This window comes from Gymnoscopelus braueri, assembly GCF_963280865.1.
Source record: "Gymnoscopelus braueri genome assembly, chromosome: 9".
NCBI classification, from domain to species: Eukaryota; Metazoa; Chordata; class Actinopteri; order Myctophiformes; family Myctophidae; genus Gymnoscopelus; species Gymnoscopelus braueri.
In genome coordinates this window covers 2,329,487-2,355,814 of record NC_137610.1, presented here as the reverse complement: position 1 = coordinate 2,355,814, position 26,328 = coordinate 2,329,487, and the positions used below count along the sequence as shown (strand labels likewise).

Here is a 26,328-nt window from a genome sequence, read left to right as displayed (position 1 = left end):
GGCAGGCAGACAGGCAGACAGGCAGACAGGCAGGCAGGCAGGCAGGCAGGCATACAGGCAGAATAATGTCTGTCTCTTCCAGCACAGAACCATTACATCCCATTCAATTCCAAAGGCAATAAAACTCCCGGCGAATATTTAACGGTGAATATTTAACGGCTCATGAATAATTAACGAGACAATTGTGATGAGAGGAAATGTGCGTTGAATCCCATAGAAATCATCTGCTTTGTTTAATGTTTAGGATGATTAAAGGTAATGGAGATAATTCCTCACGTATGAAACAAAGTGTTCATATTTAAAATGCTCTCATTATTTACACACTATTACCGTGGCTATAATGGTCACATCAATATTCATGAGCATGAATAGATAATGTGTTCCTTGTTCTGAGCCCCGCGGGGTGACTTCTACAAGTTCTCTTCAAGTCACCAAAACTAAACCATGAAATGCTGTTTCATCTAATAGCTGACCTTAACCACTTAACCCATTAAAGCCGGGAACATTATCATTTTAAGATTTCTTTGTCTATTCAAAAATATCTAAAGGTACAGGCGCTATGAGCCTGCAGATCTGCTATTTTTTGCTTCTGGGGGATTCTACAAATATCTTCTAAATCCAATTAAAAAAAAAAACAGTTTTTTGAAAAAGAATGTCAAGGACCACCCAAAATGATATGTATTTGGCCGTGGATTTGTTCCAGGGACCAGCAGAAGTTGAAGTTTAATTTGATTTTTCAAAAATAGCAGATCTACAAGCTCATATCACGGCACTCGGTGCCACGCTATGAGCTTGTATATCTGCTATTTTTGAAAAGCCCAAGGAAATCTAAAAACGACACAGATTATTTCCTGGTCTAAATGGGTTAAACCCTATATGGTTGACCAAAGTCCTCCAGGGCTCTGTACTAGGGTCTGTTCTGTTTTCTGTTGTTTTGGGGGAAAGCTCTCGCAGAAAATAGCAGATCGACAAGCTCACAACACGTTGTGAGCTTGTTTTATCCGGACTTCTATCGTTTTGTGTTATCCTTTGAGCATAACCTTCGACTGTACTTCCTGTACTGTTAACAAAGCTGCTAATAAAGAATTCAATGCTGAATGAATCAATGAATCAATGAATCAATAAATCTATCAAGCAATCAATCAATGCTGTCCACTGCTGGTGTTGCATTATCCACTGCAGAACAGCCATATTGTGTAGGAATTTATTTCTCTAAGCCATCAGATGTAAACTCTAAATAAGTGCAAAATCTAATATTTTAGTATTACCTTTTTTTTCACTTGGAGTAGTATCAGAATTCTTATAGACCACTTCTTCCAATTATGTGTTACATGTTGAACGACAATAAAGCTGTCTGTCTGTCTGTCTGTCTGTCTGTCTGTCTGTCTGTCTGTCTGTCTGTCTGTCTGTCTGTCTGTCTGTCTGTCTGTCTGTCTGTCTGTCTGTCTGTCTGTCTGTCTGTCTGTCTGTCTGTCTGTCTGTCTGTCTGTCTGTCTGTGTCTCAGGGACAAAACATTTCCCCGCCAGACATTAACTGAATGACCAGTTGAGGGGATATCAAAAGCAGAGGCGTTGACACATCACGTCACATGCAATCTGGGAACCATCGCCAAACAAAAAGAAAAAACAGTGCCCTCTGCTGTTTTTTACTCTTTCACTTGGCTCTGGGAGGAAGTTGACGTAGCACCCGTGCGCAGGGAAACCAGGGTTTTTGGTCTACCCTCAGCGCTCCACTTCCGGTGGTGCGACTATGTTTTCATTCCCACTAACAATATTTCTACACAGAACACTAACACCACTTGTCCCAGAGAACATGGATCGTTTTGGTTATAAGTCCACTTGTTTCTATAGTAGAGCGGATAGTAGGAACAATCGTTCACTTTGTGATACAAGCGTGAAAATTGGCATGAACATTCCTTTAGGTCAACTCTTTGACTTTTTTAATCGAGCCACTCAAAAATCCAAGATGGCGGCCATTTTTCAAGATGGCCGATACCTTAGTGGGCAGTTAAGTGATATGATGGTTTATTTGGTGATACAAGCATGAAAATTGGCATGAGCAGTCTCTGTGGGTCACTTGACAATAGGCCACCCACAGCTACTTGAAATTTCAAGATGGCGGCCATTTTTCAAGATGGCCAACACTTTAGTGGAGCATTTAAGTTATATAATGGTTCATTTGGTGATACAAGCATGAAAATTGGCATGAGCAGTCTCTGTGGGTCACTTGACAATAAGCCACCCACAGCTACTTGAAATGTCAAGATGGCGGCCATTTTTCAAGATGGCCACCACCTTAGTGGACTAGTTAAGCTTAAGAAATCATTTAGTTGGTGATACAAGCATGAAAATTGCCATGAGCCGTCTCAAAAGGTCATTTGACAAGAAACCGCCCACAGCCACTTGAAATTTCAAGATGTCAATCTTTAAATGATACCTTTTCTCATAGAAATGTATTGGGTTCCTCAAAAAGCTCTGTCAAGAGAGGTTGTTTGACTGTGTTTTGTCTGACTCCTCACCCACGACCTGTCCAGTTTGGTAAGACCTGTCAGGAGTTGCCTCCCACCGGCATAGCTCTCAGGGTTCACTGAGGTAGGCCTAAACAAGCTCCCTTACCACGACAAGGTAACAGTCACAAGGGAGGATATATATATATATATATATATATATGTATATATATATATTGTTTTTTTTAAACTAACAGCCATTACATGTGTCAAATAAATACTAAGGGGTGGGGAAACAAAAAATAAGATGAATAAATTAGCACAGTTGTGGTGCTGATAAGCACAGTTGTGGTGCTGAACGGACAGTGCTCCAAAATTATGAGTAATGGCTAATACTGAATGGCAATAGCCACGGAACCATGACAAACGATACTAAGGAACTAAACTGAAAATGTGCTTCACTGTTAGATATGGCAGTGGAAGGCAGTGGAAGCAATGTTACAAAGTAACAACTGAAAATTACACAGTAATAGACTAGATAAAAAGTAAAACATGATGCGTCGATGTGACGAGGGGAAGCCGAGCCATAGGCCTCCACTTGAAAACACAGAGGACAACAGGGAATAACTCTGGCAAAATAAACATGCAAATAGGTTCTAGCAGGGGCAACTACATAGGCATGTGAAACTGAGTCCATATCTGAAGCAGTTACACCTTCCAGTACATGCCTTGGAGCACCCACATTTGGTCAACTCCCAACAACTCTCCGCAATAGGTGGAAGTGGAGTCCAGAAGACTTTCCACTTCTCGTCCTGTTCCACCCATCCCCAGTCAGATGGGCTCGGCATTTGTGGATGTCGCTTCAATGCCTGTCCCCACACGTATCCAGCCTCATAAGAAGCATGTTTGGCATGCTCTTTGAGTGCTGCTTGAGTTGGTGGGATCAAGTCATATTGTCTTTGCTTTCTGGCAAAGAGATCAAGCCTGGCCTCGTTCACAGTTGTGACATCGCTGGACCGGTCATACATTAGATCTTCTTGGCCTCTTGACATGGATATCTTTGGTATCTTCGGTGTCTTCAGCAGATGTAGATGCTCTCTTTTGGGTCCTTTCCAGCTCTGTGTTGTTGAACCTAAGTTTACAGCTTGAATTATATTTTGCTCTGTTTCTTGTCGATGTGCTTTCTATGCCATCACCTTCATCTAGTCGGGTTGGACTAAGTAAGATAGGCAGAGCATTGATCTTATGAAATAATGGAACATTTCTTGCAATGGTATCATAACCAGTACGATCGTGCTCTCTGTTGAATAAACTCGGCTGAATGAGTTTTTCCTTGGTGACCTGCTGACAAATTAAACATCTGTCCCAGTTAGTTTTCACAACTGTTATGATGGCTTCTGCCATGTCTGCAGCATAGGCAGAGGCCGAGGGTTTATCCTTTTACCACCTTTTACCAAGCACTTTGATGTATGGGATACAACTAAGTTCGTGCCTTAACCCTACACTTAGTTCGATCGTTCATCCAATGCCATTTAAATCCTGAGCGATCTGTACACCATCCGGTTAACTAAAACCCCATTAACCTTGGCTCGGCTCTCCCGTGCTGGCACAACCTGTCAAATCAGGTGCGGCTATCTAACTGTTTTGGGGTAAATTAGACAGCATTTGGGATACCAACTTTCAATTAGCTGACATTGAACCCCAGTGATATATCACCAGTGTGCCCTGGTAGTGCAGATATTCACTCTTATCTAATCTATCTATGATCAACAAATCAACACAACTATATTGTGATGTGTTAAAAGTTGTTCTTTAGCATAATAATAATAATCGTCCTTAATGAAAAAAAAACATACATTTCTATGAGAAAATGTATCTTTTGAGGATCCAGGGGGTGGCCATCTTGAAAATAGAAATGTAAAGTGGCTGGGAGTGTTTTCTTGTCAAGCAACCCTTAGAGACTGCTCATGCCAAATTTAATGCTTGTATCACCAAATAAACCATTATATAACTTAATTGCTCCACTAAAGTGTTGGCCATCTTGAAAAATGGCCGCCATCTTGAAATTTCAAGTAGCTGTGGGTGGCCTATTGTCAAGTGACCCACAGAGACTGATCATGCCAATGTTCATGCTTGTATCACCAAATAAACCATTATATAACTTAATTGCTCCACTAAAGTGTTGGCCATCTTGAAAAATGGCCGCCATCTTGAAATTTCAAGTAGCTGTGGGTGGCCTATTGTCAAGTGACCCACAGAGACTGCTCATGCCAATTTTCATGCTTGTATCACCAAATAAACCATCATATCACTTAACTGCCCACTAAGATGTCGGCCATCTTGAAAAATGGCCGCCATCTTTGATTTTCAAGTGGCTCGATTAAAAAAATCGATAAATGACCTCTAAAGATGATCTGTACCAAGTTTCACGCTTGTATCACCAAGTGAACGATTCTCCCAAAATATTGCTTTTAGCCGCTGCACTACTATGATGAAAGAGCAAGTTAAAATGTGAATATCTTTCCGTGGTTTTGTCTGCTCCGAGGACGCTATTGTTAAATGAGTTTCGGTTTGTTTTCAGTGGGAAGCGAGAGCACAGACAGTAAATCCCGCCCACTACATTTGATCGGGTAAAGCGCGGCCTGCTTCCTGATCTGAAGGCACGCTCACTTGTAGGCCAGTGCGTACACGTTATGACGAACCCCCCCGACAGATTCAAGCGGAGAGCAGAATCTGTTCTTGAGAGATTACGTCACATGTGATCTCACCTCTTTGACCAGGTGCCAGGTGAGGCCATGATTGGTGGAGAACTCCAGACGGACTTGCGTGTCAATGTGGGGGGAGGGGTCACGTCCGCAGCCCATGACCAATGAGAACTGCAGACTGTAGGACGCGCCGATCTGCATGGACTGAGTCTCTACGTAGCGGATACTGGAACCTGGACTGGGCTCACCGGAGAAACTGCAACTCACAATGTACAAATACACTTTAATATATACAATTCTGTACATACTGTAACATTATATGTATGTATATCGCAGTATGATCGGAAAACCAGTTTTCTTCGAGTTCACCTCCCACGCTCTGATGGTGTATGATGGTGTCTTAATCAATAAGGAACTTTAGGTGGATAAGAGATGGGTGGATGGCTTAATTGGTCCAGTCAGGCAGGTAATAGGGCTGGTGTTAGATTCTAGGTAGTTATAGTTGTAGGGTTACATATTGTACCTTAGGGTCCAGTCGTGCTGGCAGTAGGTAGATAGTTATAGTTTTAGGGTTACATATGTTACCTTAGGGTCCAGTTGTCCTGGCAGTAGGTAGATAGTTTTAGGGTTACATATTGTACCTTATGGTACAGTCATGCTGGCAGTAGGTATATAGTTATAGTTTTAGGGTTACATTGTACCTTAGGGTTCAGTCGTGTTGGCAGTAGGTATATAGTTATAGTTTTAGGGTTACATTGTACCTTAGGGTCCAGTCGTGCTGGCAGTAGGTATATAGTTATAGTTTTAGGGCTACATTGTACCTTAGGGTTCAGTCGTGTTGGCAGTAGGTAGTTAGTTATAGTTGTAGGGTTACATATTGTAACATAGGGTCCAGTCGTGCTGGCAGTAGGTAGATAGTGATATTTTTAGGGTTACATATTGTACCTTAGGGTCCAGTCGTGTTGGCAGTAGGTAGATAGTTATAGTTTTAGGGTTACATATTGTACCTTAGGGTCCAGTCGTGCTGGCAGTAGGTAGATAGTTATATTTTAGGGTTACATATTGTACCTTAAGTCGTGCTGGCAGTAGGTAGATAGTTATAGTTTTAGGGTTACATATTGTACCTTAGGGTCCAGTCGTGCTGGCAGTAGGGCTGGACGTGTCCCAGGTAGAAGCCCAGGCTCTGGGTGACGTCCAGGACGTTGCTGAAGTCCAGGCTGATGGTGTTGAAGAGGACGGAGGTCATGCTGATCTCGTCCACCGCCCACACGTCCCGGCCCCGCCCACTGTGGTACGGCTGCCACCAGCGGAACTGAACCCCGAACTTCCGCGCTCCGCTGGGCAACTCCACGGACACGATCCTGCAGCGGCGACACAAGTACACACACGTTTGTATACTTTTTGATTGTAATAGGGGACGGAAGCACTCAGTCTTTTTGCTTAAAGGTAGGATAAGTGATATTTTATAAAGTAAGTGTTAAATAGCTTTATATTGTGATAGTGATCATTAGCAATCAATTTTGTAATAGCCAAAGTGTAAACTAATGCTTTTTTAGCTCTAATCAAAAGAATCACACCCAGTGTGAAGTGGGCGGTGTGGTCACAGTGGTCATCACAGTGATGGAAGAAGTGATGGAAGAAGTGATGGAAGAAGTGATGGAAAAAGTGATGGAAGAAACCATAACTTAAAAAAAAAACATTTATGTTATGGTCCTATTTATAGGGCTATGCACATGTGTCATGTGACACTAGCCAATCACAGTCCTGAATAGACTGTGATTGGCCAATCACGGTGCAGGGTTAGGGGGGTACATTTGTGGCCAATCACAGCGCAGGATTTGGTGTGCAAATATCCAAACCTCACATATAGGGGCGGTTTCACCGCCCAAAAATTACACGGATGCGTTCCAGGTCTCAATGGGTTAAGTTCAGTACTCCAGTAGATGACTTTGTTATTGTCCACCACTGACCACTAGGTGGTACATGGGTTCTAAAGCACAGTTTTACCTGGGTTCATGGAAGCCCTGGTAGGCGTAGTGCTGCAGTAGGGTCCAGGTGATGCCGTTATCTGAGGAGTAATGCAGGAGGACGCCCTCTCCTGGCTGGTCTGGAGCAGGACACGAGCTCAGCGTACTACGACTGCCCAGCCTCAGAGTGAACTGCAAATACCTGAGAGAGAGAGAGAGAGAGAGAGAGAGAGAGAGAGAGAGAGAGAGAGAGAGAGAGAGAGAGAGAGAGAGAGACACAAATGATTTCACCAGGAGGAACACTTCCTCACAGTTCTGCTCCAGTGGTGGAAAAAGTACTAAAATGTTTTACTTAAAGTAATACTAGGTAACGTTTTCAACAAAACTAAAGTTAAATTGTATATCTTTTGTGAGTGGCAAAAGTTTCACAACACCCACTCCATGAATTTCACCCCCGGAAGCCTTTTATTTATATATTTTCTATTGAACGTGGACGGGGGGGACTTTCCCGGGAAAATGACGTTCCTGGCCAACGTCATGACGTCGTGGCCGACGTCCTGGCCGACGTCATGACGTCGGCCAGGAACTACCGCAACGGTTTCCTGTTTGGCCAGGAACTACCGCGCTAATAACAAAAAGGAACCTCACGCTGATTTTAAGAGAATGTAGGATTGGAAGATCGAAAAAGAACAGAAAAAGAAAGCACAGCTCATGGTAACTAATGCTCCACTGGCTAAGAGAAACGATCCGTAGATAGTATAAAACAATTAAAAGATCGCTTTTTGAAACGCTTCCGGCTTCCGGTGAAAACGAATGGAATTCTGGGTAATCGAGGACTACGGAAATTGTGTGCAGTGACGGTAGTGACCAGCAGATGTTGCTAAAAATCGTTATTTGTGATTCTGCATTGTACAACTTTAAGTAAAAGTATCAATACTGCAATGTAGAAATACTCTGTTACAAGTAAAGGTCCAGAATTCAGAATGTACTTGAGTAAAGTACAAAAGTATTGGTACCAAAATGTACTTAAAGTACAACAAGAAAAACTCATTATGCAGAATGTCCCAATTAAATTCTTCAAATGTATAAAAAATCTTTTGAAAATAGCAGATCTACAAGCTCACAATGCGTCACATCGCGACGCATTGTGAGCTTGTAGATCTGCTATTTTCAAATGACCGAAATGTATTTAGGGCTGAAGTAGTTAATGTATGTTTTGTAATAATGATCAAAATCTAGTAAGTAACTAGTAACTAACGTTTTCAAATATTGTAGTGGAGTAAAAGTACACTAGCCTCCGAGATGTAGTGGAATAGAAGTAAAAGTACTGGAAATTGGAGATACTCAAGTTAAGCAAAACATTTTACTTAAGTACAGTACTTGAGTACATGTACTTAAGTTACTTTCCACCACTGTTCTGCTCCTCACTGAACAAGCCCAGCCTGGTCCGGCCTGTAGGAGGCGCTAGTGCAGTGACAGAGATCAGCCTCCCTACCTGGCTTCCCTCCCGTGAACAAAGACGGTCAATTGTGATGGTTGGCCCGAGCCGGGTGGGGATTTGGACTGTCTGTCTCCCTACACTGGCTCCCTGTTCGCTACAGGATTCAGTTTAAGACTTTAATGTTTGTTTTGAAGTCTTGGGTGATGGGTTGGCACCATCGTATTATATCGGAGCTTCTGCCTCCCAATAAATAGCTCTACAAGGGTCTTGAGGTCTGCTGACCAGCAGTGGCGTAAAGTAACTAAGTACATGTACTCAAGTACTGTACTTAAGTACAATTTTGAGGAATTTATACATTACTTGAGTATTTCCAATCGTCTATACTTTTACTTCTACTCCACTAAGTCTCAGAGGCAAATATTGTACTTTTACTCCACTACAATGATTTGAAAACTTTAGTTACTAGTTACTTTGCAGATATAAATTATTATATTACAAAACATAGATTGACCACTTTTGCCCAATTTTATTCATAGGCTAGTTGAAAATAGCCGATCTACAACTCAAGGTCCCAGCAACTAAGCTGAAAACCCGGGGAGATAGATCATTCTCCGCCGTAGCGACAAAACTGTGGAATGAGCTTCCACCCCATATGTTAGAGCGTCTCAAACCCTGCCTGTTTGAAAACTCACTTGTACTCCTTAGCGTTCGAAAATTCAGACTGAGAGTTGTGCATTGTGTATACGTTGTCCTGTTTATTTGTGTATTGTTTTTGCTCTTGTATTTTTTAGTATATTTTGTTACTGAGTGTACAGCACTTTGTTTCAACACTGTTGTTTTAAATGTGCTATATAAATAAAGTGGATTGGATTGGAGACAGACAGACAGACAGACAGACAGACAGACAGACAGAAAGACAGACAGACAGACAGACAGACAGACAGACAGACAGACAGACAGACAGACAGACAGACAGACAGACAGACAGACAGACAGACAGACAGACAGACAGACAGACAGAGACAGGAAACAGGCATCAAATATATCTGCCCGCATCAGGTGGCACGGAGCACTGCAACAGACATCATCAATCTAACACAGATGTCATATACCTCCACCCCATCTCTCTCTCTCTCTCTCTCTCTCTCTCTCTCTCTCTCTCTCTCTCTCTCTCTCTCTCTCTCTCTCTCTCATTTGCAGAGTTCCCTGCATTAACGATCCATCTCCCAGAGTTGGAACAGGGAGAGAGAGAGGAAGAGAGAGAAGGAGAGAGGGAGAGAGAGACAGAGAGAGAGAGAGAGAGAGAGAGAGAGAGAGAGAGAGAGAGAGAGAGAGAGAGAGAGAGATATTGACAGTGCTGAGCAGTGAGCAGAGAGCTGACTGCACTCAGCATCAATCAGGGGAGAAGATATCAGTTGTACTGAGGAGAACTCTATCTCTCTGTGTGTGTGTGTGTGTGTGTGTGTGTGTGTGTGTGTGTGTGTGTGTGTGTGTGTGTGTGTGTGCGTGCGCGCGCGTGCATGCGTGCGTGCGTGCGTGCGTGCGTGCGTGCGTGCGTGCGTGCGTGCGTGCGTGCGTGCGTGCGTGAACTAAATGCATTCCACAGTATCTGTACAGCACAAGATGGACACCGGCAGCTCACTGCATTTTGTTTTCACACCGTTAACATAAACCACGTCATTTATTATGAATCATTGCTTGTCAAACTTCAAGGACCCCCATAACTCTGAGATGTCAGATAAACTCTCAGAGTTACACACCTGAAAGGAAGCCCCTCAAGGGACCCTGGACCCCACTTTGAGAACGATTGTCATAACACGTTGATGTTTCCAGACAGTAAGTAAGTAAGTAAGTGAGTAGGCCTACGTTTTATTTGTATAGCACTTTTCACAGAGAGATCTCATAAAGTGCTTAACATACAAACGGAAATAAAAAACAGCAAGAAAAATTCAAATGTCTAGAAACAACAAAAACACAAACTGCATCTCAGGAAAACAAAACAGCAGACACATTTCACACCTAGAGGAGAAGCTCAATGACATTCCCCAAATGCTTGTTGAAACAGTAGTGTTTTTAGGTGGTTCTTAAAAATATCCACACACAGACACTGCAGCTCTCAAGCCATGAGGAAGGGCATTCCAGAGTCTGGGAGCCACAGACTGAAAGGCTCTGTCACCTTTGGTGATTAACCTGGCATGAGGAATGACCAATAGACCCTGGTCAGCTGACCATAGGGTCCTGCTGGGCACATATCGTTCTAGCAGGTCAGTTAGATATTCAGGTGCCTGACCATGCAGAGCTTTAAAAGTGAGCACCGGGACCTTGAACTGAACCCTAAAATTAACCACTGGAAGCCAGTGCAAAGAGGCCAGAACTGGAGTAATGTGATGCCTTATGTTGGACCTAGTTAACAGTCTTGCAGCACCATTTTTGAACAAACCATTCCACAGCCTTTAAACACATCTTACTGTGGCACACGCTAAGGACCTTGTGTTGGACCAAAACCAATGACAGATTTGTGAACTTCTCTCTCAGCCTCGTACGACCCCCCAAATATCCCCTGGAAGTCTGTGTTTAACACCCATACTACTCCAGTCTGTGTTTCACACCAGTACTACTCCAGTCTGTGTTTAACACCAGTACTACTCCAGTCTGTGTTTAACACCAGTACTACTCCAGAAATCAAAATTATGAAGTGCCTATGAAGACCCTAAAGCCATGGATGTTACCCGTCACATCGGACCACGTTCCTTAATATTCCGTATTGTACAATAATAAAGAAGTGATTTAATCCCGTCTGACTGAGTGTCACTGTATTCCTCAGTGTGTAGTGGTGCTGTTGCAGCAGGTGAAAGCCGGTATTACACTCCATGGAAACCAGGAAATATGACGACATTCAGCCATTGACGATTAAGATTAAAACATTGTTATTGAACAACCATGTTGTTTAAAATCAATTGTCAAATAAAGCAACACATTTGCCTCTCTGTTGTAATGTCCCCTGAACGACCGCTGAACGGAGTGTGTGCTGTAGAGATGCACGGATCGCGGTTTTACCCGCGGGTGCCGCGGGTAACCGCAGTTTGGGTGGATTTGGGTCAATAAAATATAATTATTAATTAATATTGGATAAACCGCGGGTGAAATAATGCGGGAATTAAATTAATGATATCTATCTATAGGCCTATTATAGCTTTTAAAAAGCACAAAATCTTGTTTGTAGTATTTTAATATTTTACATCAGGCACAAATTAGCCGCCTACTGCACGTTGTTTTGTCTATGAAAATAAGCCCACAACAAGCGCCAAACAAGCCCAAAAGTCGCTTATAAAAAGCAGACATGGCAACAAAATTGGGAAAGTGAAAGTAACTGAATGAAGACGAGCGCTTGTTATGATATGGATATGGATTGTATACAGTCACTACATCGCGACAGTGGAGAGTAACATTGTTTATACAAAACTAACGTCAGGAAAATTATAATTATTTAATGCTGTTGGTGCGGATCTATAAATAGGATGACATAATTAATGCGGTTGGATGACGGATGGATAATGAACACGTAGACGTGGATTTGGGTGACGAAAAACCCCATCCGCGCATCTCTAGTGTGCTGTAAGGTGTAGCGCCCCCTGGGGGATTTCCAGAGTGTGTCTGGACTGGCGTTGTGCTGCTGATCAACTGACCATATTAGGAAGATCAACAGGCAGCGGCTTCACTGACCAGTGAAAAAAAGTAGTCGACCGAATTTTTTTTTCATAGTTGTCATAGTCGACGAAATGATCACTGACACATAGTGTACTGGTGTGTCCTCTCTCTCTCTCACCTGGCCTGGGAGGAGTCCAGCGGAGCGGTCAGCAGGTGTCTTCGGCTGTCCCTGTTGAACACCAGAGCCTTCCCGCTGGCCAGCACACCACAGCCGAAGCTCACCTCCGCCCCCCGCAGCGACGAGAAGCTGTGATAGGACGACAGCCGAGGGGAGGAGAAGCTCTCTGACAGGAAGGCCGGGAAGGTCTGAGAGGCAAGCTCACATGCTGGACCACTGAAACCTGGATCACACCTAGAGAGGACAGGAGAGGAGAGGAGAGGAGAGGAGAGGAGAGGAGAGGAGAGGAGAGGAGAGGAGAGGAGATCATACTAAGCCACCAAGTCTCTGCCTAGGCAGGCGTCCTAGTCATTAATAAATGATAGCAGAGTTTGATGAATGTTGTAATGATCACAGACATTAGATGTTTAATGAGTCATTAATTGTCTTCAATAAGCATAATTTCTTACTTGCATCCTGTACGTGAACAATGTCCTCTTCCTGAGCAGAACCGCAGACATGCTGGTCCAATGTACACTACACACACACACACACGCACACGCACACACACACACACACACACACACACACACACACACACACACACACACACACACACACACGTAAAACATTCTGCTGCAACAAAGCCGTCTTTCTTTACATGTGTAATGAACTAAAACATACTTACATCACATCTATATTTGAATGTTGTCCTGTGTGTGCGTATGCGTGTGTGTGTGTGTGCGTGCGTGCGTGCGTGTGTGTGTGCGTGTGCGTGTGTGTGTGCATGGGTGTGTGGGTGTGTAGTTGTACCGTTGTCCAGGGCCCACATATTAACTCTTCCTGCCCCGGTCTGTTTCCAGCGGAACTGAGTGTGTTCTGTCAGAGCAGCGTTGGGGAGAGGAATGGAGATCCTAGTCCACCTGCATTAATATAATACATCATTATATCATTATAATTATCAGTGGTGTAAAGTAACTAAGTACATTTAATCAAGTACTGTACTTCGGTACACTTTTTAGGATTTTTTACTTTACTGGAGTGTTTCCAATTCTCAGTAATTTTACTTCTACTCCACTACATCTCAGAGACAAATATTGTACATTTACTCCACTATAATTATTTGAAAACTTTAGTTACTAGTTACTTTGTAGATTTTGATTATTCTTACAAAATATGCACAAACCACTTCAGCCCATACATACTGCATACTTAGGCTATTTGAAAATAGCTGATCTACAAACTCACAACGCGTCGCAAAGCGACACGTTGTGATTTTGTAGATATGCTATTTTCAAAGCATTTTTATAAATTCGGAAACGTGTGCAAAATCAGTACTTTTATTTTAGGGATATTTGACTTTCAAAACATTTTTGGGTCACTCTACAGGCCCCCCAGATAGTTTTTAAGTTGCTTGATTCAGTATTTAGATATTTGATATTAATTTTATTAGACACGCCCCCTTCCTATACAAACCCAATATAACTTCAAACTTCATCAAAAACACCCGTCCTTGATTCTGGTGACTCATCCTGCCCTCCTAATACGTGATATTATATATATATATATATATATATATATATATATATATATATATATATTTATTGTATTGTATTTCTTTTTTTTCATTTTCCAAAATAACTAATATTTTTAGAAAATGAAAAAAGTAGCGTACCCGCTGTAGTTGTCCGAGGAGTAGGTGGAGCTGTGGGGGAGGTGTGGTCCGGAGCACAGCTCTGGAAGACACTCTGTGTGGAGCAGCGACCACGAGCGACCGTGATTGGTGGAGAACTCCAGACTGACACTGACAGACAGGACAGACAGACAGGACAGACAAAAGAGACAGACAGAAGAGACAGACAGACAGACAGACAGACAGACAGACAGACAGACAGACAGACAGACAGACAGACAGACAGACGTGTTAGCACCATGTCACAGTCTATAGCAGCAGCCCCGTCATGTTCTGTACTGCAGTGGTTCTCAAACTTTTTCATATCAAGGACCCCCAAATTGATATATATATATATTTGGCCACGGACCCCCATCTGGAAATGTTTTGGGCCAGGGACCCCCAGAAGAGAAGATTTGGAATTATTCACAATTTCAAGATTCTTAAAAAATGTTCAAAAATAGCAGAAGCTCTGGCTAGTTGGCTGTCTATTTTTTAATAGCCAACGTATAAAATATGGATTAAGTGGTTGAAACGATAGAACCACTGCTGTAGGGTAGAACCGGGACGAACGACGCGCAGGGACGGTTGCAACACGGACCTTTTTTCATGCTACACTTAAAATTCCGGCGACGTCACCCTCTTCGTCTTCGGTCGAAAACATCAGACACGATTTTTTTCCCAGTTCTGATCAAAATTGGCAGAGTTGAAGCCACTTTTGTGTATTTCCACACTGTAGTAAAAAATACCCTATTTGAGTGTTTTCCATTTGTACTGCTGTGTTTATTTGGTGCCGATTGTAAATGGATTTTGTCTGTTAGGCTAATCTGTGGGCTAACTCTCAGTGAAGGTTCCATTGAAAAATATTCATTAGCTTTTGTGCTAGCTAGCAAAACATCCGGGGATGGCAGGGAGGGACGAACGGCGCATTAAGCTACTCGATGCATTACGGACAGGGAGGGACGAACGGTGCATGTGTAAAACACAAAGTTGAGGAAACAGACAGAGGGGACATTAACATGATACATTTATTTGACTATCAGCATGGTCATTTGCTCGTAGGGTTCTACTGAAGCATCAATGAGAGTTAGATGCCAGAAATGTAACGTTTGTACTTGTTATAAGACATTTCATCCGACCGCGCCGCCCGACCCCCGTGTATGCACCGTTCGTCCCGACTGGCGGCCGTGTGCGGAGAGTAGCGCAACGTCACTTTACTTACCGATTGCGTTCGACTCGTTTCACTAAAATTAAAACGGACTGCGGGTAATGGGAGAGGACAAGTGTCTCTTGTTCACAAAAAAGTATGGTTACATGAAATTAAGTAATCTCTGTGCAGGGAGGGAAATAGAAAAGGGTGCGTCGTTGGACCCCACTCTCCCCTACTGTATTAACATGTTATATGATTATTATTAATGTCAGGGTTCAGTAAAATAAAAAAAGCGCCAATCTACAAGCTTGCAGATGTTTATTTTTTTCTTTTATGACCTTTTTTGACAAATATTGAAAATGTGGTTAAGCTAAATCTTTAATTAAATCGTTAAATAGTGATAATATCAGACATAAACATCAAGCATATCAGCCAGTCTGCATTCAGTTCAGTCGGACACAGTCTATAGACTGTTGACTCCATACAGTCTGTTCCTTTGGGCTTTTTTTCATAGACCTGCCTCATTGTTTCTCTTGCACAAATCTGGCAACACTGCTGATTACTTGCATTACACCTTCAGTAGCCACTAGGGGGGAAGTGAACAGATATTGAATGAAGCGGAAAAAAACCTCAATGGTGCCGCCCTGGAGGAGGGCGAGGAATAAGGTGAATAATAGACCAATTATTTGTTTACCAACATTGAGACAGGATGCACAGGTGATTGTTTCACGCAATCCATTCTCAACCTGTTGTTTCGGGGTGCGATGCTGTTGTTTCGGGGTGCGATGGTTTCAGCACACCCCCAACGCCCTCTTATGTGTTGGCTAGTGAGGCGCGTCCTAGCGAGAGGCCTGACAGAATGTGTTTCATTGCGCGCATACTGGTTGCACGCATACTGGTTCTTATCAGTGTGACGTCATCTGTTAAGGGGTCTATAGGATAGTAGGATAAGTCAGTGGTTCTCAACCTTTTCAGGCCGTGACCCCCCCAAATAATCATATTTGAACTGGGGACCCCCCACCCTGAAAAGCACTGGAATTGTAGGAGTTGAGGCATTACATTTAGTTTGACTCGGTTCCACAGATAGCTATTGTGAAAATAGCTGATCTGCAAGCTCACAATGCCTCGCAACGCGAGGCATTGTGAGCTTGTAACAGCTATGTTCAAAATGTTTTCCTCTTTCTTATATTATTTGACAATTTGGCCAATGTTTGACCAGTTTGTATAGCATAGTTTGTTGACTACTTTTGATGCAGTAATGTTATGTTTTTGTCACTTTATTGTCACTTTACTGTCATCTGGGGACCCCCCCCCCAAAAAAATAAAAAATAATAATGTGGGGGTCCCGACCCACAGGTTGAGAACCACTGGGATAAGTCACCTGTTGGCAGGTTGGTAGGAGCCACAGCCCAGGTTGATGCTGAACTGGGCCAGGTGGGTGAGGGTGCCCGGCAGGACGGGCAGCAGCTGCATGAAGTCCAGGGCCCACACGTGACGACCGGCGCCCCCGTGTGACCGCTGCTCAACGCACAGCTGAGTGGCCGACGTCTGCAGCTCCGTGGGCAGAGAGAGAGACACTACGGCAGGACTCTGGAATGGACGAGAGACACGCCGATACCATCAGAGAGCGAGAGCGTGTGTGTGTGTGTGTGTGTGTGTGTGTGTGTGTGTGTGTGTGTGTGTGTAACCCATGTTACCATGCCTTCAAATAGAATTTAAAAGCTACAAGGAATTAGCAATAAATAAAGATTTCAAAAGGCATATTTGTCATGAATATTAAAATAGGATCAGCAATATATTCGATATTGCATAAAATTCATAAAGGAAATAGAGTTTTCTGTCCAACAAAATAAGTCCCTGCTGTACAAATGTCCTCAATATAGAGAGGTCTCACATCAAATTCACTTAAGGTGAAGGTGTTTTATTTTGGAGTGTAAAGTCTTGGGTGACACTGGAACATAACAGACCTGAGATCACTGACCAATCAGAGCCCTGCTTGCTGCAGGAGTGGGTGAAGGAACAGACCTGAGACCAATCAGAGCCCGCTTAGTGCAGGAGTGGGTAAAAACAGAACGTCATGTGCTAGAGTCATCCTCTCTGATTTTAAACCAGAGGAGAGGCATGTCGCATTTTCCTGGAGATTGATTACACATTGAATAACGTTTTCAAAGATACACGTTGATTAAAGGGAGAAACTCCCATTGTGTAGTTGATTGATCTAAAACACAACATTAGTGAGCTTTGATCCTGGAAGAAACTCACTGATGATCCATGCTGTGTGAACCATGCCTTTCACAAAAGAGTCTGAGAATTCAAACTTGATCTGTTCTGGTGAGTGATTTGATTCCATATACAATGGTTCTCAAACATTATAATTTAATGACTGTTATTGTTATTTCTGATTATTAGATACTTCTGTGAGTAATCCTCATGTTGGCCTATTTTAGGCTGGGTCTTTTAAGAGTGGATTTCAACTGTTTCTGATCTGCAACCGTGGTGAAGGAGGTCAGCTGTTTGGAGAGCTAACCCATCTGAGTCCAAAATAACTGTTGCTTTGATCTGGAGAACTGGTAGGACTGACCATTGCAAAGAACACTGAGGGACACTTTTCATGGACATTTCATCCCTTTCACTGGACTGAGAAAAGTAATCAAAGGAAAGAAAAAGAAAAGAGGGGACACAGTTTATTGCTTTGTAATTAATTTCATGTTGTTGACTGATCTGTGATATTTGAGCATCAAGCTGCCATTTCATTTAAAGGGTACTTTTGGTTTAAGCTATTCTTAAACAAGGATACAATATTTTGATAACAGTTTAATATAAGTTATTTTTGATACAAGCTTTAAATGGTAATTTGTTTATAAAGACATTTTGATAAAAGGGTTGAAAGGTATTTTGATACAAGGGTAAACTATTTCATACACTAAGGTGTATACTTTTGAGTCCAAAAAGGTTTAATTTACTAAAAGGTTCAAACCATTTCATTTCATGCTTTGGGGTTAAAATTCATTTTATTAATACACTGAGGTTAAAAACTAAATATTACATAGGAATTAAGGATTAAAAAGTATTTCATAAAAAGCTTCAGGTTTAAAAGGGGTCGCTGTCAAAAACACGAACAAAATACGATTTTCTCAGGATAAAAACAGTTCAATAACCTAATCTTAGGATAAATAGGAACACTAAAATAAGATACGTAAAAAACTGATGTTCAAGACTGACCACTAGTCTAATTAGGTGGTGTTTTTGTTTGCACTAATTCTACAAGCTGGAAAAAGCAAAGTGTTTACTGTCATCCCTCAAATTCTATTTTATTTTATTTTTAATACATGTAACTCTCTTTACACTTATCTGTTGGTCTCTGAGTCTTCTTTATTATTGTTGCTCACTCCTTAACTTTGTAATACTCAGTCATCCGTCCTTCAACCGAACCTATAATCTTTGATGCGCTAGTCAAACAAATGCTAATTTGATAGAAGTAGAAATACACATCTGTACCGGACAGTGTCTGCTAATATACGTCAGGACTGAGCCCGGGTTACATGTGCGTTACCCTATAGGAGGAGTACGGCAGGGTGTCCAGTAGGACCGGTTCTCTCCTGCCCGCCGACCTCCCAAACACGATGACATCGTGGTCATGTGACTCCCCTGGATCACAGTCCCCACCACCTACACACAAACGCGCGCGCACACACACACACACACACACACACACACACACACACACACACACACACACACACACACACACACACACACACACACACACACACACACACACACACACACACACACACACACACACACACACACAGAGAAAGAAATACACTGACTTACATACAAAACCTGGAAAGCATCACAATCCAAAAACATGCTTAACACAATTGTGGTGGTTGTATTTGGTCTAACTGCTCTTCTATTGAACTTTTGGTATTTTTTTTGCAAATCAATCATCCATGATGTTATCTGGGTTCTGGGGTAATAACAGTAATGGTACTGTAACACACATACTAGCAACACACAATGTTTGCTCTTTCTAAAGGCCCGTTCACACTGAGCACTAAAACTATAGTTATGAACCTGTGTTCATACCAGAGCATGCATACAGAGCTGTGTCCTTTTTGTGTTAATGCAAATATGCAGTTTATATAATAAAGTGTTTTAATTATTAACATGTTAACTTTGACAGCCCTCATCATTTATATATGTACGGTGTTGTCATAAATATAGATAGTAAATCTACAGAGTAAAAAAGAGTAATATACAAATAAACCACAGTGCAAAACCCAGTAGTCCACCACTGAGCATGAGTAATTAACCGATTTTCAATTACAATGTAGGCATTTAGCAGACACTCTTTATCCAGAGTGACTTACAATATACTATCAAAAATAATAATCTGTACATTGAAACATATAGGATACCAGGTAAACAATGAACCTAGCATCAGCTTAAACAACATGCTATCTAAATTACATACTTAACATTGTGGTTAAGAAAACAAACCAAAAACATGAGAACGACGAGTGACCAAGATATTTCTAAAACCCACTGTCCATGGATTGCAGAAATATCTTGGTCACTGTGCCCTGGTAGTGGTAGTGATTTAATTTTATATCTGGATGGCTACCTGCACAAAGGACAGTCGGTTGGACATGCAGGACATCAAAGTTACAGGTTGCAGCGTTGAGTGTTATTAATTTGGTTTCAAAATGCTTCGTACCCATGGTGAAGTGGAATCGCAGGTTTTCGTAGGTCGGTGATATTAATTAAAGCTATTAAATAATTTAAAATATTAACGTACCCATGGTGAAGTGAAATCGCAGGTTTCCGTAGGCGGTGGTATCCATGTACGGCGTACAAACATCCCTCCGCCCGTCCTGGTCGAACACCAGCGCCAAACCCGACTCCACCTCCCCACATTGGGTCCCGTACACCGCCCCCTCGATTTCCCAGCTGGACAGACAGACAGACAGACAGACAACGATACGTTAATGACACCAGATTAATTACAGCATTTAACACAAAGCAACAAATTGTTTTAAATGCTTGAAATCCAACTGATGTTCTAATATTACATTCTCATAAAATACACTTTTTGGAAAACATGCTTGAACAGTCCACACTAGCCTCTATGCTGTGACATCAGGGCTATGACCTCACTGCTGCTTGACATTAGCGATGTTATTACTGTGCTAGCTGTACAGTCACATTGTCATATATTTTTTTCATTTTAAGTCATTTCCATATAATAATGGGTGCATTTGGAAATACGCTCTGAGAATCTGCTCAGTCATAGTGCGCACTACGTGCAGTTGTTTTAGTAAAAAAAAGAACCTTGCCTGTGGAGCGTGTAATCATTACTCGCATGCTTGTGCTCGCAACTGCTCCAGCCCTCATCAAGTCACATTTCCCTCACCCCAAAATGAGTTTGACAACTCTAGTGTAATGTGTATTTTCAGACAGTTAACCACTTAAACCCTCAAAACTTGCACTTGGTCTGCTCTTTTTTCCCCTCGACACCAAACCTCTTTGCCAAAAATAGCCGTTCTACAAGCTCACAACACCTTGCACTGCGAGGCGTTGTGAACTTGTAGATCTGCTATTTTTGGCTAATGTTCTCCTCAGAAAAGGGATGCTAGGGTTCAAGTTATTCATGTAAAAAAAGTTCCTATCACAAAACGATTTGGTGGCTCCCCTGTAGTAGATATGAGGACCCCCTAGGGGTCTCGGACCCCCAGTTGAAGACCTCTGGTCTAGATTGTGTATAGTAGGCTATATGTGTGAAGTTGTCCTTTATCTGTTAACTTTATAACTTTAATGAGTTCTTCATTTAATGTTTACATCATTCTACATGATGACATTGTGATATGATTAGGATTATGACATAACATAATAATAACATGATGATCATGATGCAGATGTGATATTCCACATTTTCAAAGAGCCTGCCAGTGGCACTTCAGTGGAACATCAGTGGATAGTCCAAGCCTTGTCACAGAGAAAGGAGGGGCATCTGCCAGGTGTGACATGGCACGACAATGGGGGGGGGGGGGGTTTCACAGGGAAATATCAGGAAAAGTGAAGAGGTCAGAGGTCATGTCTGTTTGATTCTGACAATGAACACTTAAAACGATCAACCAGCCTTTTCATGAGCATGTCATTTAAAATAAATATGCATTTAACACATTGCTAACTTTTAACTCATATTAGGCCGCACGCACGCGCACGCACACGCACACGCACACACACATATACACAGTGTGATTCTCATTAGCACAGACAGGCAGCAGTCTCAGTCTGTCCTCCATCCATCCATCCATCCATCCATCCATCCATCCATCCATTCTGTCCTGCCCCCCCTCCTCTCTCTCTCTCTCTCTCTCTCTCTCTCTCTCTCTCTCTCTCTCTCTCTCTCTCTCTCTCTCTCTCTCTCTCTCTCTCTCTCTCTCTCTCTCTCTCTCTCTCGTCACAGTTTATGCAGTGTTAAAGTGACATTTTCCTGCTGAGCCCACACACACATGTCAGTGTGCACACCGGCTAATGGGCCAGCACTGAGCTGTGTGTGCGTGCATGCGCGCGTGTGTGTGTGTGTGTGTGTGTGTGTGTGTGTGTGTGTGTGTGTGTGTGTGTGTGTGTGTGTGTGTGTGTGTGTGTGTGTGTGTGTGTGTGTGTGTGTGTGTGTGTGTGTGTGTGTGTGTGTGTGTGTGTGGGGGTGTGTGTGTGTGTGTGTGTGTGTGTGTGGGGGTGTGTGTGCCTCTCGTTAACAGAACTGAACTGACAGAAATAATAACGAGACTCTGTTGATTACTTCCTGTCTTCTGTCTGTCTGTCCGTCTGTTCGTTCGTTCGTTCGTCCTTCTGTCTGTCTGTCTGTCTGTCTGTCTGTCTGTCTGTCTGTCTGTCTGTCTGTCTGTCTGTCTGTCTGTCTGTCTGTCTGTCTGTCTGTCTGTCTCTCTCTCTCTCTCTCTCTGACCAACCATCTTAGAGACTTTTTATGTCTCTCAGATATATTGGATTCTTTCATAATACATAATAATATTGGTCTTTAAGCTAACATTGGTTAAACTTTGACCTACTTTTTGGGCGGGCCTTCAAAGTCCTCCTCCCAGTAGCTCCTCCCCTCCTCTCGGTGCAGGTCGATGTCTCTGGTGGAGGCGTGGCCAATGCCCTCCCCGCCGTGGAAATACAGGGCGTTGCCTTCTGACTGGCAGGCGTGCTGGCCAATGAGAGAACAGGAAGGTGTCATTGCATGCAATCTGATGTCAGACGGATCTGCTCCTGTTGTGTTATATCGACCTGAATTGATTCACTGAAACAGGTTACCTATGAATTATGTGACTCAGTGGTCACGGCCAGTGTTAATTTTGTTGAGTAAAACTATGACTGAAAATGTTCGTCGACCACCTTTTTCCACTGACATAAAAACTAAATAAAAACTACACTGATGATTAAATATCTCTGCTGTCCGGCAGAAACCAGCTAACTCCAAAGTGTTAATTGTTCAGGAAATGACAAAAACAAAACGAAAAGTGGAGTTAGGAGGTTTTGTCCATCATCAATCTGGGAACCCATCGTCAAATAAAAAGGAAAAACAGCGCCCTCTGCTGTTTTTCACTTGTCCATTTGACTCTGGGCTGAGCTGTACGGAGGACCAATGCTCACGGGAAACCAGGGTTTTGGTCTGCCCTCAGCCTTCCACTTCCAGTGGTGCGCATATGTTTTCATTCCCACTAACAATATTTCTCCACGGAACACTAACAGCATTTCTCCCAAAGAACATGGATCGTTTTGGTTATAAGCCCACTTGTTTCTATGATGAAAGAGCAAGTCAAAATGTTACTAACTTTCCGTGGTTTTGTCGGCTCCGAGGACGCTATTGTTAAATGAGTTTCGGTTTGTTTCCAGTGGGAAACGAGCCGCAAACATGTAAATCCCGCCCACTACATTTGATTGGGTAAAGCGCGGCCTGCTTCCTGATCTGAAGGCACGCCCACTTGTAGCCAATGTGCATGGGTTGTCAACACAGCTCCCGACAGATCCAAGCGCAGCGATGGATCTGTTCTTGAGAGATTAGTCCATCATTGATAAGTACAGCCAAATGGACCTCCAAGCTCACAATGATGTTGGAGGTCAAAAGGGGGTGGAGCCTGGAGCCATTAAAACCAGCAAACTCCACCCCCCTTCGGTGAAGTTAGCAGAAATTTTAAGGATCCAGTGAATTTAGCTGGTTTTGTCAGAAGCACTTTTTAATACTTTCCATTGGTTCAATATTTTTTAATCAACACTCAGACGTAAAGGGTGTTCAATAGCACTGATTTATGGAAAAAAAATGCAAAAGCGGAAACATTTAGTTAGCTGGTTTCTGCCGGACAGCAACGATATATTGATAATACCATGTGGATTATACCAGGGACAATGACTTGGACTTAGCTCCCCCTCGGACACACCTGTGGACTACACCAGGTACAAATGACTTTTTTGTTGCACTCCCTCATGGAGCTACTTGCGGATTATACTAGGGTCAGTCCACCCTAGGTGGACACGCACTGACCTTTTGCACCTTAATCCCATGTATAACGCACTGACTTTTTTGTCTTTTTATTGTGCTCTTTTTTCTCTAAGCACCTTAACGTCCATATGTATATCATGCACAGTATAAGTATAACATGCACAGTATACATACATTGCTGCTATGCTCAGGCACCTTAGTTTTTACTATCTCAGGTACTTTGTAAATATGTAGATAACTTGTCTGGCCTTCTGTTGCTCACTTGTTTTTGATCTCCTTCCCACTTGCCCCCCACCCCTCTTCTTCTCCCCCCCCCCCCCCCCTCTTCTTTCTATGGAAATTAACGTTGCGATGGGAACGATGTACAAAAACGAATTTCACCCACTTTTTTACCTTGTAAACCTGTGATGTGACAATAAAACTGATTCTGATTCTGATTCTGATTCTGATAATTTCATCAACAAACAAAGATAAGACTAATATACTAGGGAGACACTAGTGGAGATCCAGTAAAAAGAGAAGTCATTCTGAATTTCATTCAAAGGTAAAAGCACACAAGGTAAAAGTTGTTATATCAGGTAAGCTGGTGTGTTTGCGCTAAACTTAAAATACAACGCAAGCTAGAGAAACTACCACTGAGACACATAATGAGTGTAAAGTTTCACTGTCCTCAAATGGAAACAAATATGTACTAAAAAGAAGAATGCACGTTTGAGAATCATTTTAAAACAATACATTACACTTAAAATAAACCTGTTATATTGTAGTCGACTAAATCAACTGTAGATTCTGCCGACTACAATCTTATGATACTTAGTCAACTAGACTAAAACTAAAACATTTCAGATGACTAAAACGTGACTAAAACTAAATGGTTTTAAACATTTTATTAAAAAGACCCAGCAGGGTAACATTAAAAAGGCAACTGATGTATATTGTGTCCAAGATGCTAAAATGTGGCCTGACTGTAAATACAACAAACAAACTAATCAACCAACATGTGGTAAGAACTGGTTAAAACATTTAATGTTTTATCTGCAAACACAGTGACCACTGGAGTCGAAGCATTCAATGGTAACACATGTTGGTGCAACACCGGGAGACTGATGGCACCATCAAAATGTGTTACATCAAAATGTGTTGATGCACTTTTGCACTCAAAGAGACCACAATGGAGAAAAGCTCTCAAGGTTATTTTTTTTAATTTTTCATCCATCCAGGAGCGTGTAGATCTATTATTGTTACTTTTCTAACCCCGCCTAATCCTTATTACAATAAAATAAACTGTAAAATGAATAAGAACTCAACTAGATCTAAGCCTTTCCCCCCCCCCCCAAAAAAAAAAAAACTAAGCTAAGCTAGCAAACCCGCTTTAAAAACAATTTCAAAGTAAGCCAAATGTAAAACATGCTAAACAAGTCAAAACAAAAATAAGAACAAATTAAAAATGTGAAACTATAATAGCTTTGGTGTCATCATATCTCATCTTTATTTCAGAAGAAAGTTCATAGCATATACATGATTAATATAACATTTAAGTTTATTGTGTACCACTACCTTGACGGTGGCTCCGGGGAAGAATAGCCAGTTGGAGGTGTCAGGGGGGTCCAGGTTGTCCTCCAGCAGGGGGGGCCGGTGAGCAGCGTTGACCAGCAGGATGTTGTCCAAGCCCCAGCAGGACTCGTAGCCCTCGGGGCCCCCGGGGGCCTCTTGGGACCAGCGCAGACGCACCCCCTCTGCCCGGGAGCCCAGGGGGAGGGGCAGCAGGTGGACCACGGTACTGCTGTTGGTGGGAGCTCTGAGAAACAACACAAATTATGGAGGACATGAATAATAATAATGATAAGACACTGTTTATTAGAGATAATTAAACTAATGAAATAACAAAAAGTAGAATGGAGAAAAAAAAACAGTTAACTGAAATAAAATTAAAATTAAGCTTTACAAAATAAAACTATACTAAAACTAACCCTTTTCAAAAATAAAATAAACCTGCTTTAAAGCTTTTTTTATGAATAAAATTAAATATTGTCCAATCTGAATGGTAGAGTAGGCCTATGTTATTACAATATAACTTATCCAATTGGGGTGGTTGAATTTGGTCTCCCTGCTCTTCTATTGAGACATTTAGATCATGTCAAAGGTCATGTCTCACCTAGACACAGGATCTGACACGAATTTTGACCTGAAGGTCAAGATGAAATTTCCCTTTCCCTTATAAGCAGGCAGGCTCTATTAGCTTGGTAAAAATGTCAGCACTTACGCAGGAAACTGTGTTCAAAAGAGGAAAGTTACATAGTGCTGCTTTATAAGCTAATCAAAACAATAAAAACTGAAACTAATGAAAAAAACTATAATAATTGTCTATTTCTAACACATTTGTCACAAATCGCAAATTGCTACAGGATTTAAAAAACATTGACAGCAATGGCGTAAAACCACCATAAATGTGTGTGTGAGTGTGTGTGTGTGTGTGTGTGTGTGTGTGTGTGTGTGTGTGTGCGCGCGCGCAGCGCGCGCGTGCGTGCTTGCGTGTGTGCGTGCGTGCGTGCGTGCGTGCGTGCGTGCGTGCGTGCGTGTGCGTGTGCGTGCGCGTGCGCGCGCGTGTGTGTGTGTACCTGATCTTCTC

At 42.3% G+C, this 26,328-nt stretch overlaps 1 protein-coding gene across 1 annotated transcript in view; it reads right to left on the bottom strand.

The window, feature by feature from the left end:
• The window catches only part of reln (reelin), a gene marked incomplete at its 5' end in the record, with an annotated part of 165,763 nt that overhangs the window by 53,966 nt on the left and 85,469 nt on the right, over nucleotides 1-26,328 (bottom strand). Inside the window, 14 exon segments of the mRNA XM_080437303.1 lie at nucleotides 1,590-1,596; nucleotides 5,216-5,408; nucleotides 6,277-6,513; nucleotides 7,160-7,321; nucleotides 12,387-12,620; nucleotides 12,836-12,902; nucleotides 13,179-13,288; nucleotides 14,041-14,169; nucleotides 16,569-16,777; nucleotides 18,741-18,856; nucleotides 19,992-20,143; nucleotides 22,267-22,406; nucleotides 25,257-25,497; nucleotides 26,318-26,328. The exon segment at nucleotides 26,318-26,328 is cut by the window's right edge and continues 95 nt beyond it. Coding sequence (XP_080293429.1) covers nucleotides 1,590-1,596; nucleotides 5,216-5,408; nucleotides 6,277-6,513; nucleotides 7,160-7,321; nucleotides 12,387-12,620; nucleotides 12,836-12,902; nucleotides 13,179-13,288; nucleotides 14,041-14,169; nucleotides 16,569-16,777; nucleotides 18,741-18,856; nucleotides 19,992-20,143; nucleotides 22,267-22,406; nucleotides 25,257-25,497; nucleotides 26,318-26,328 — 2,008 coding nt within the window.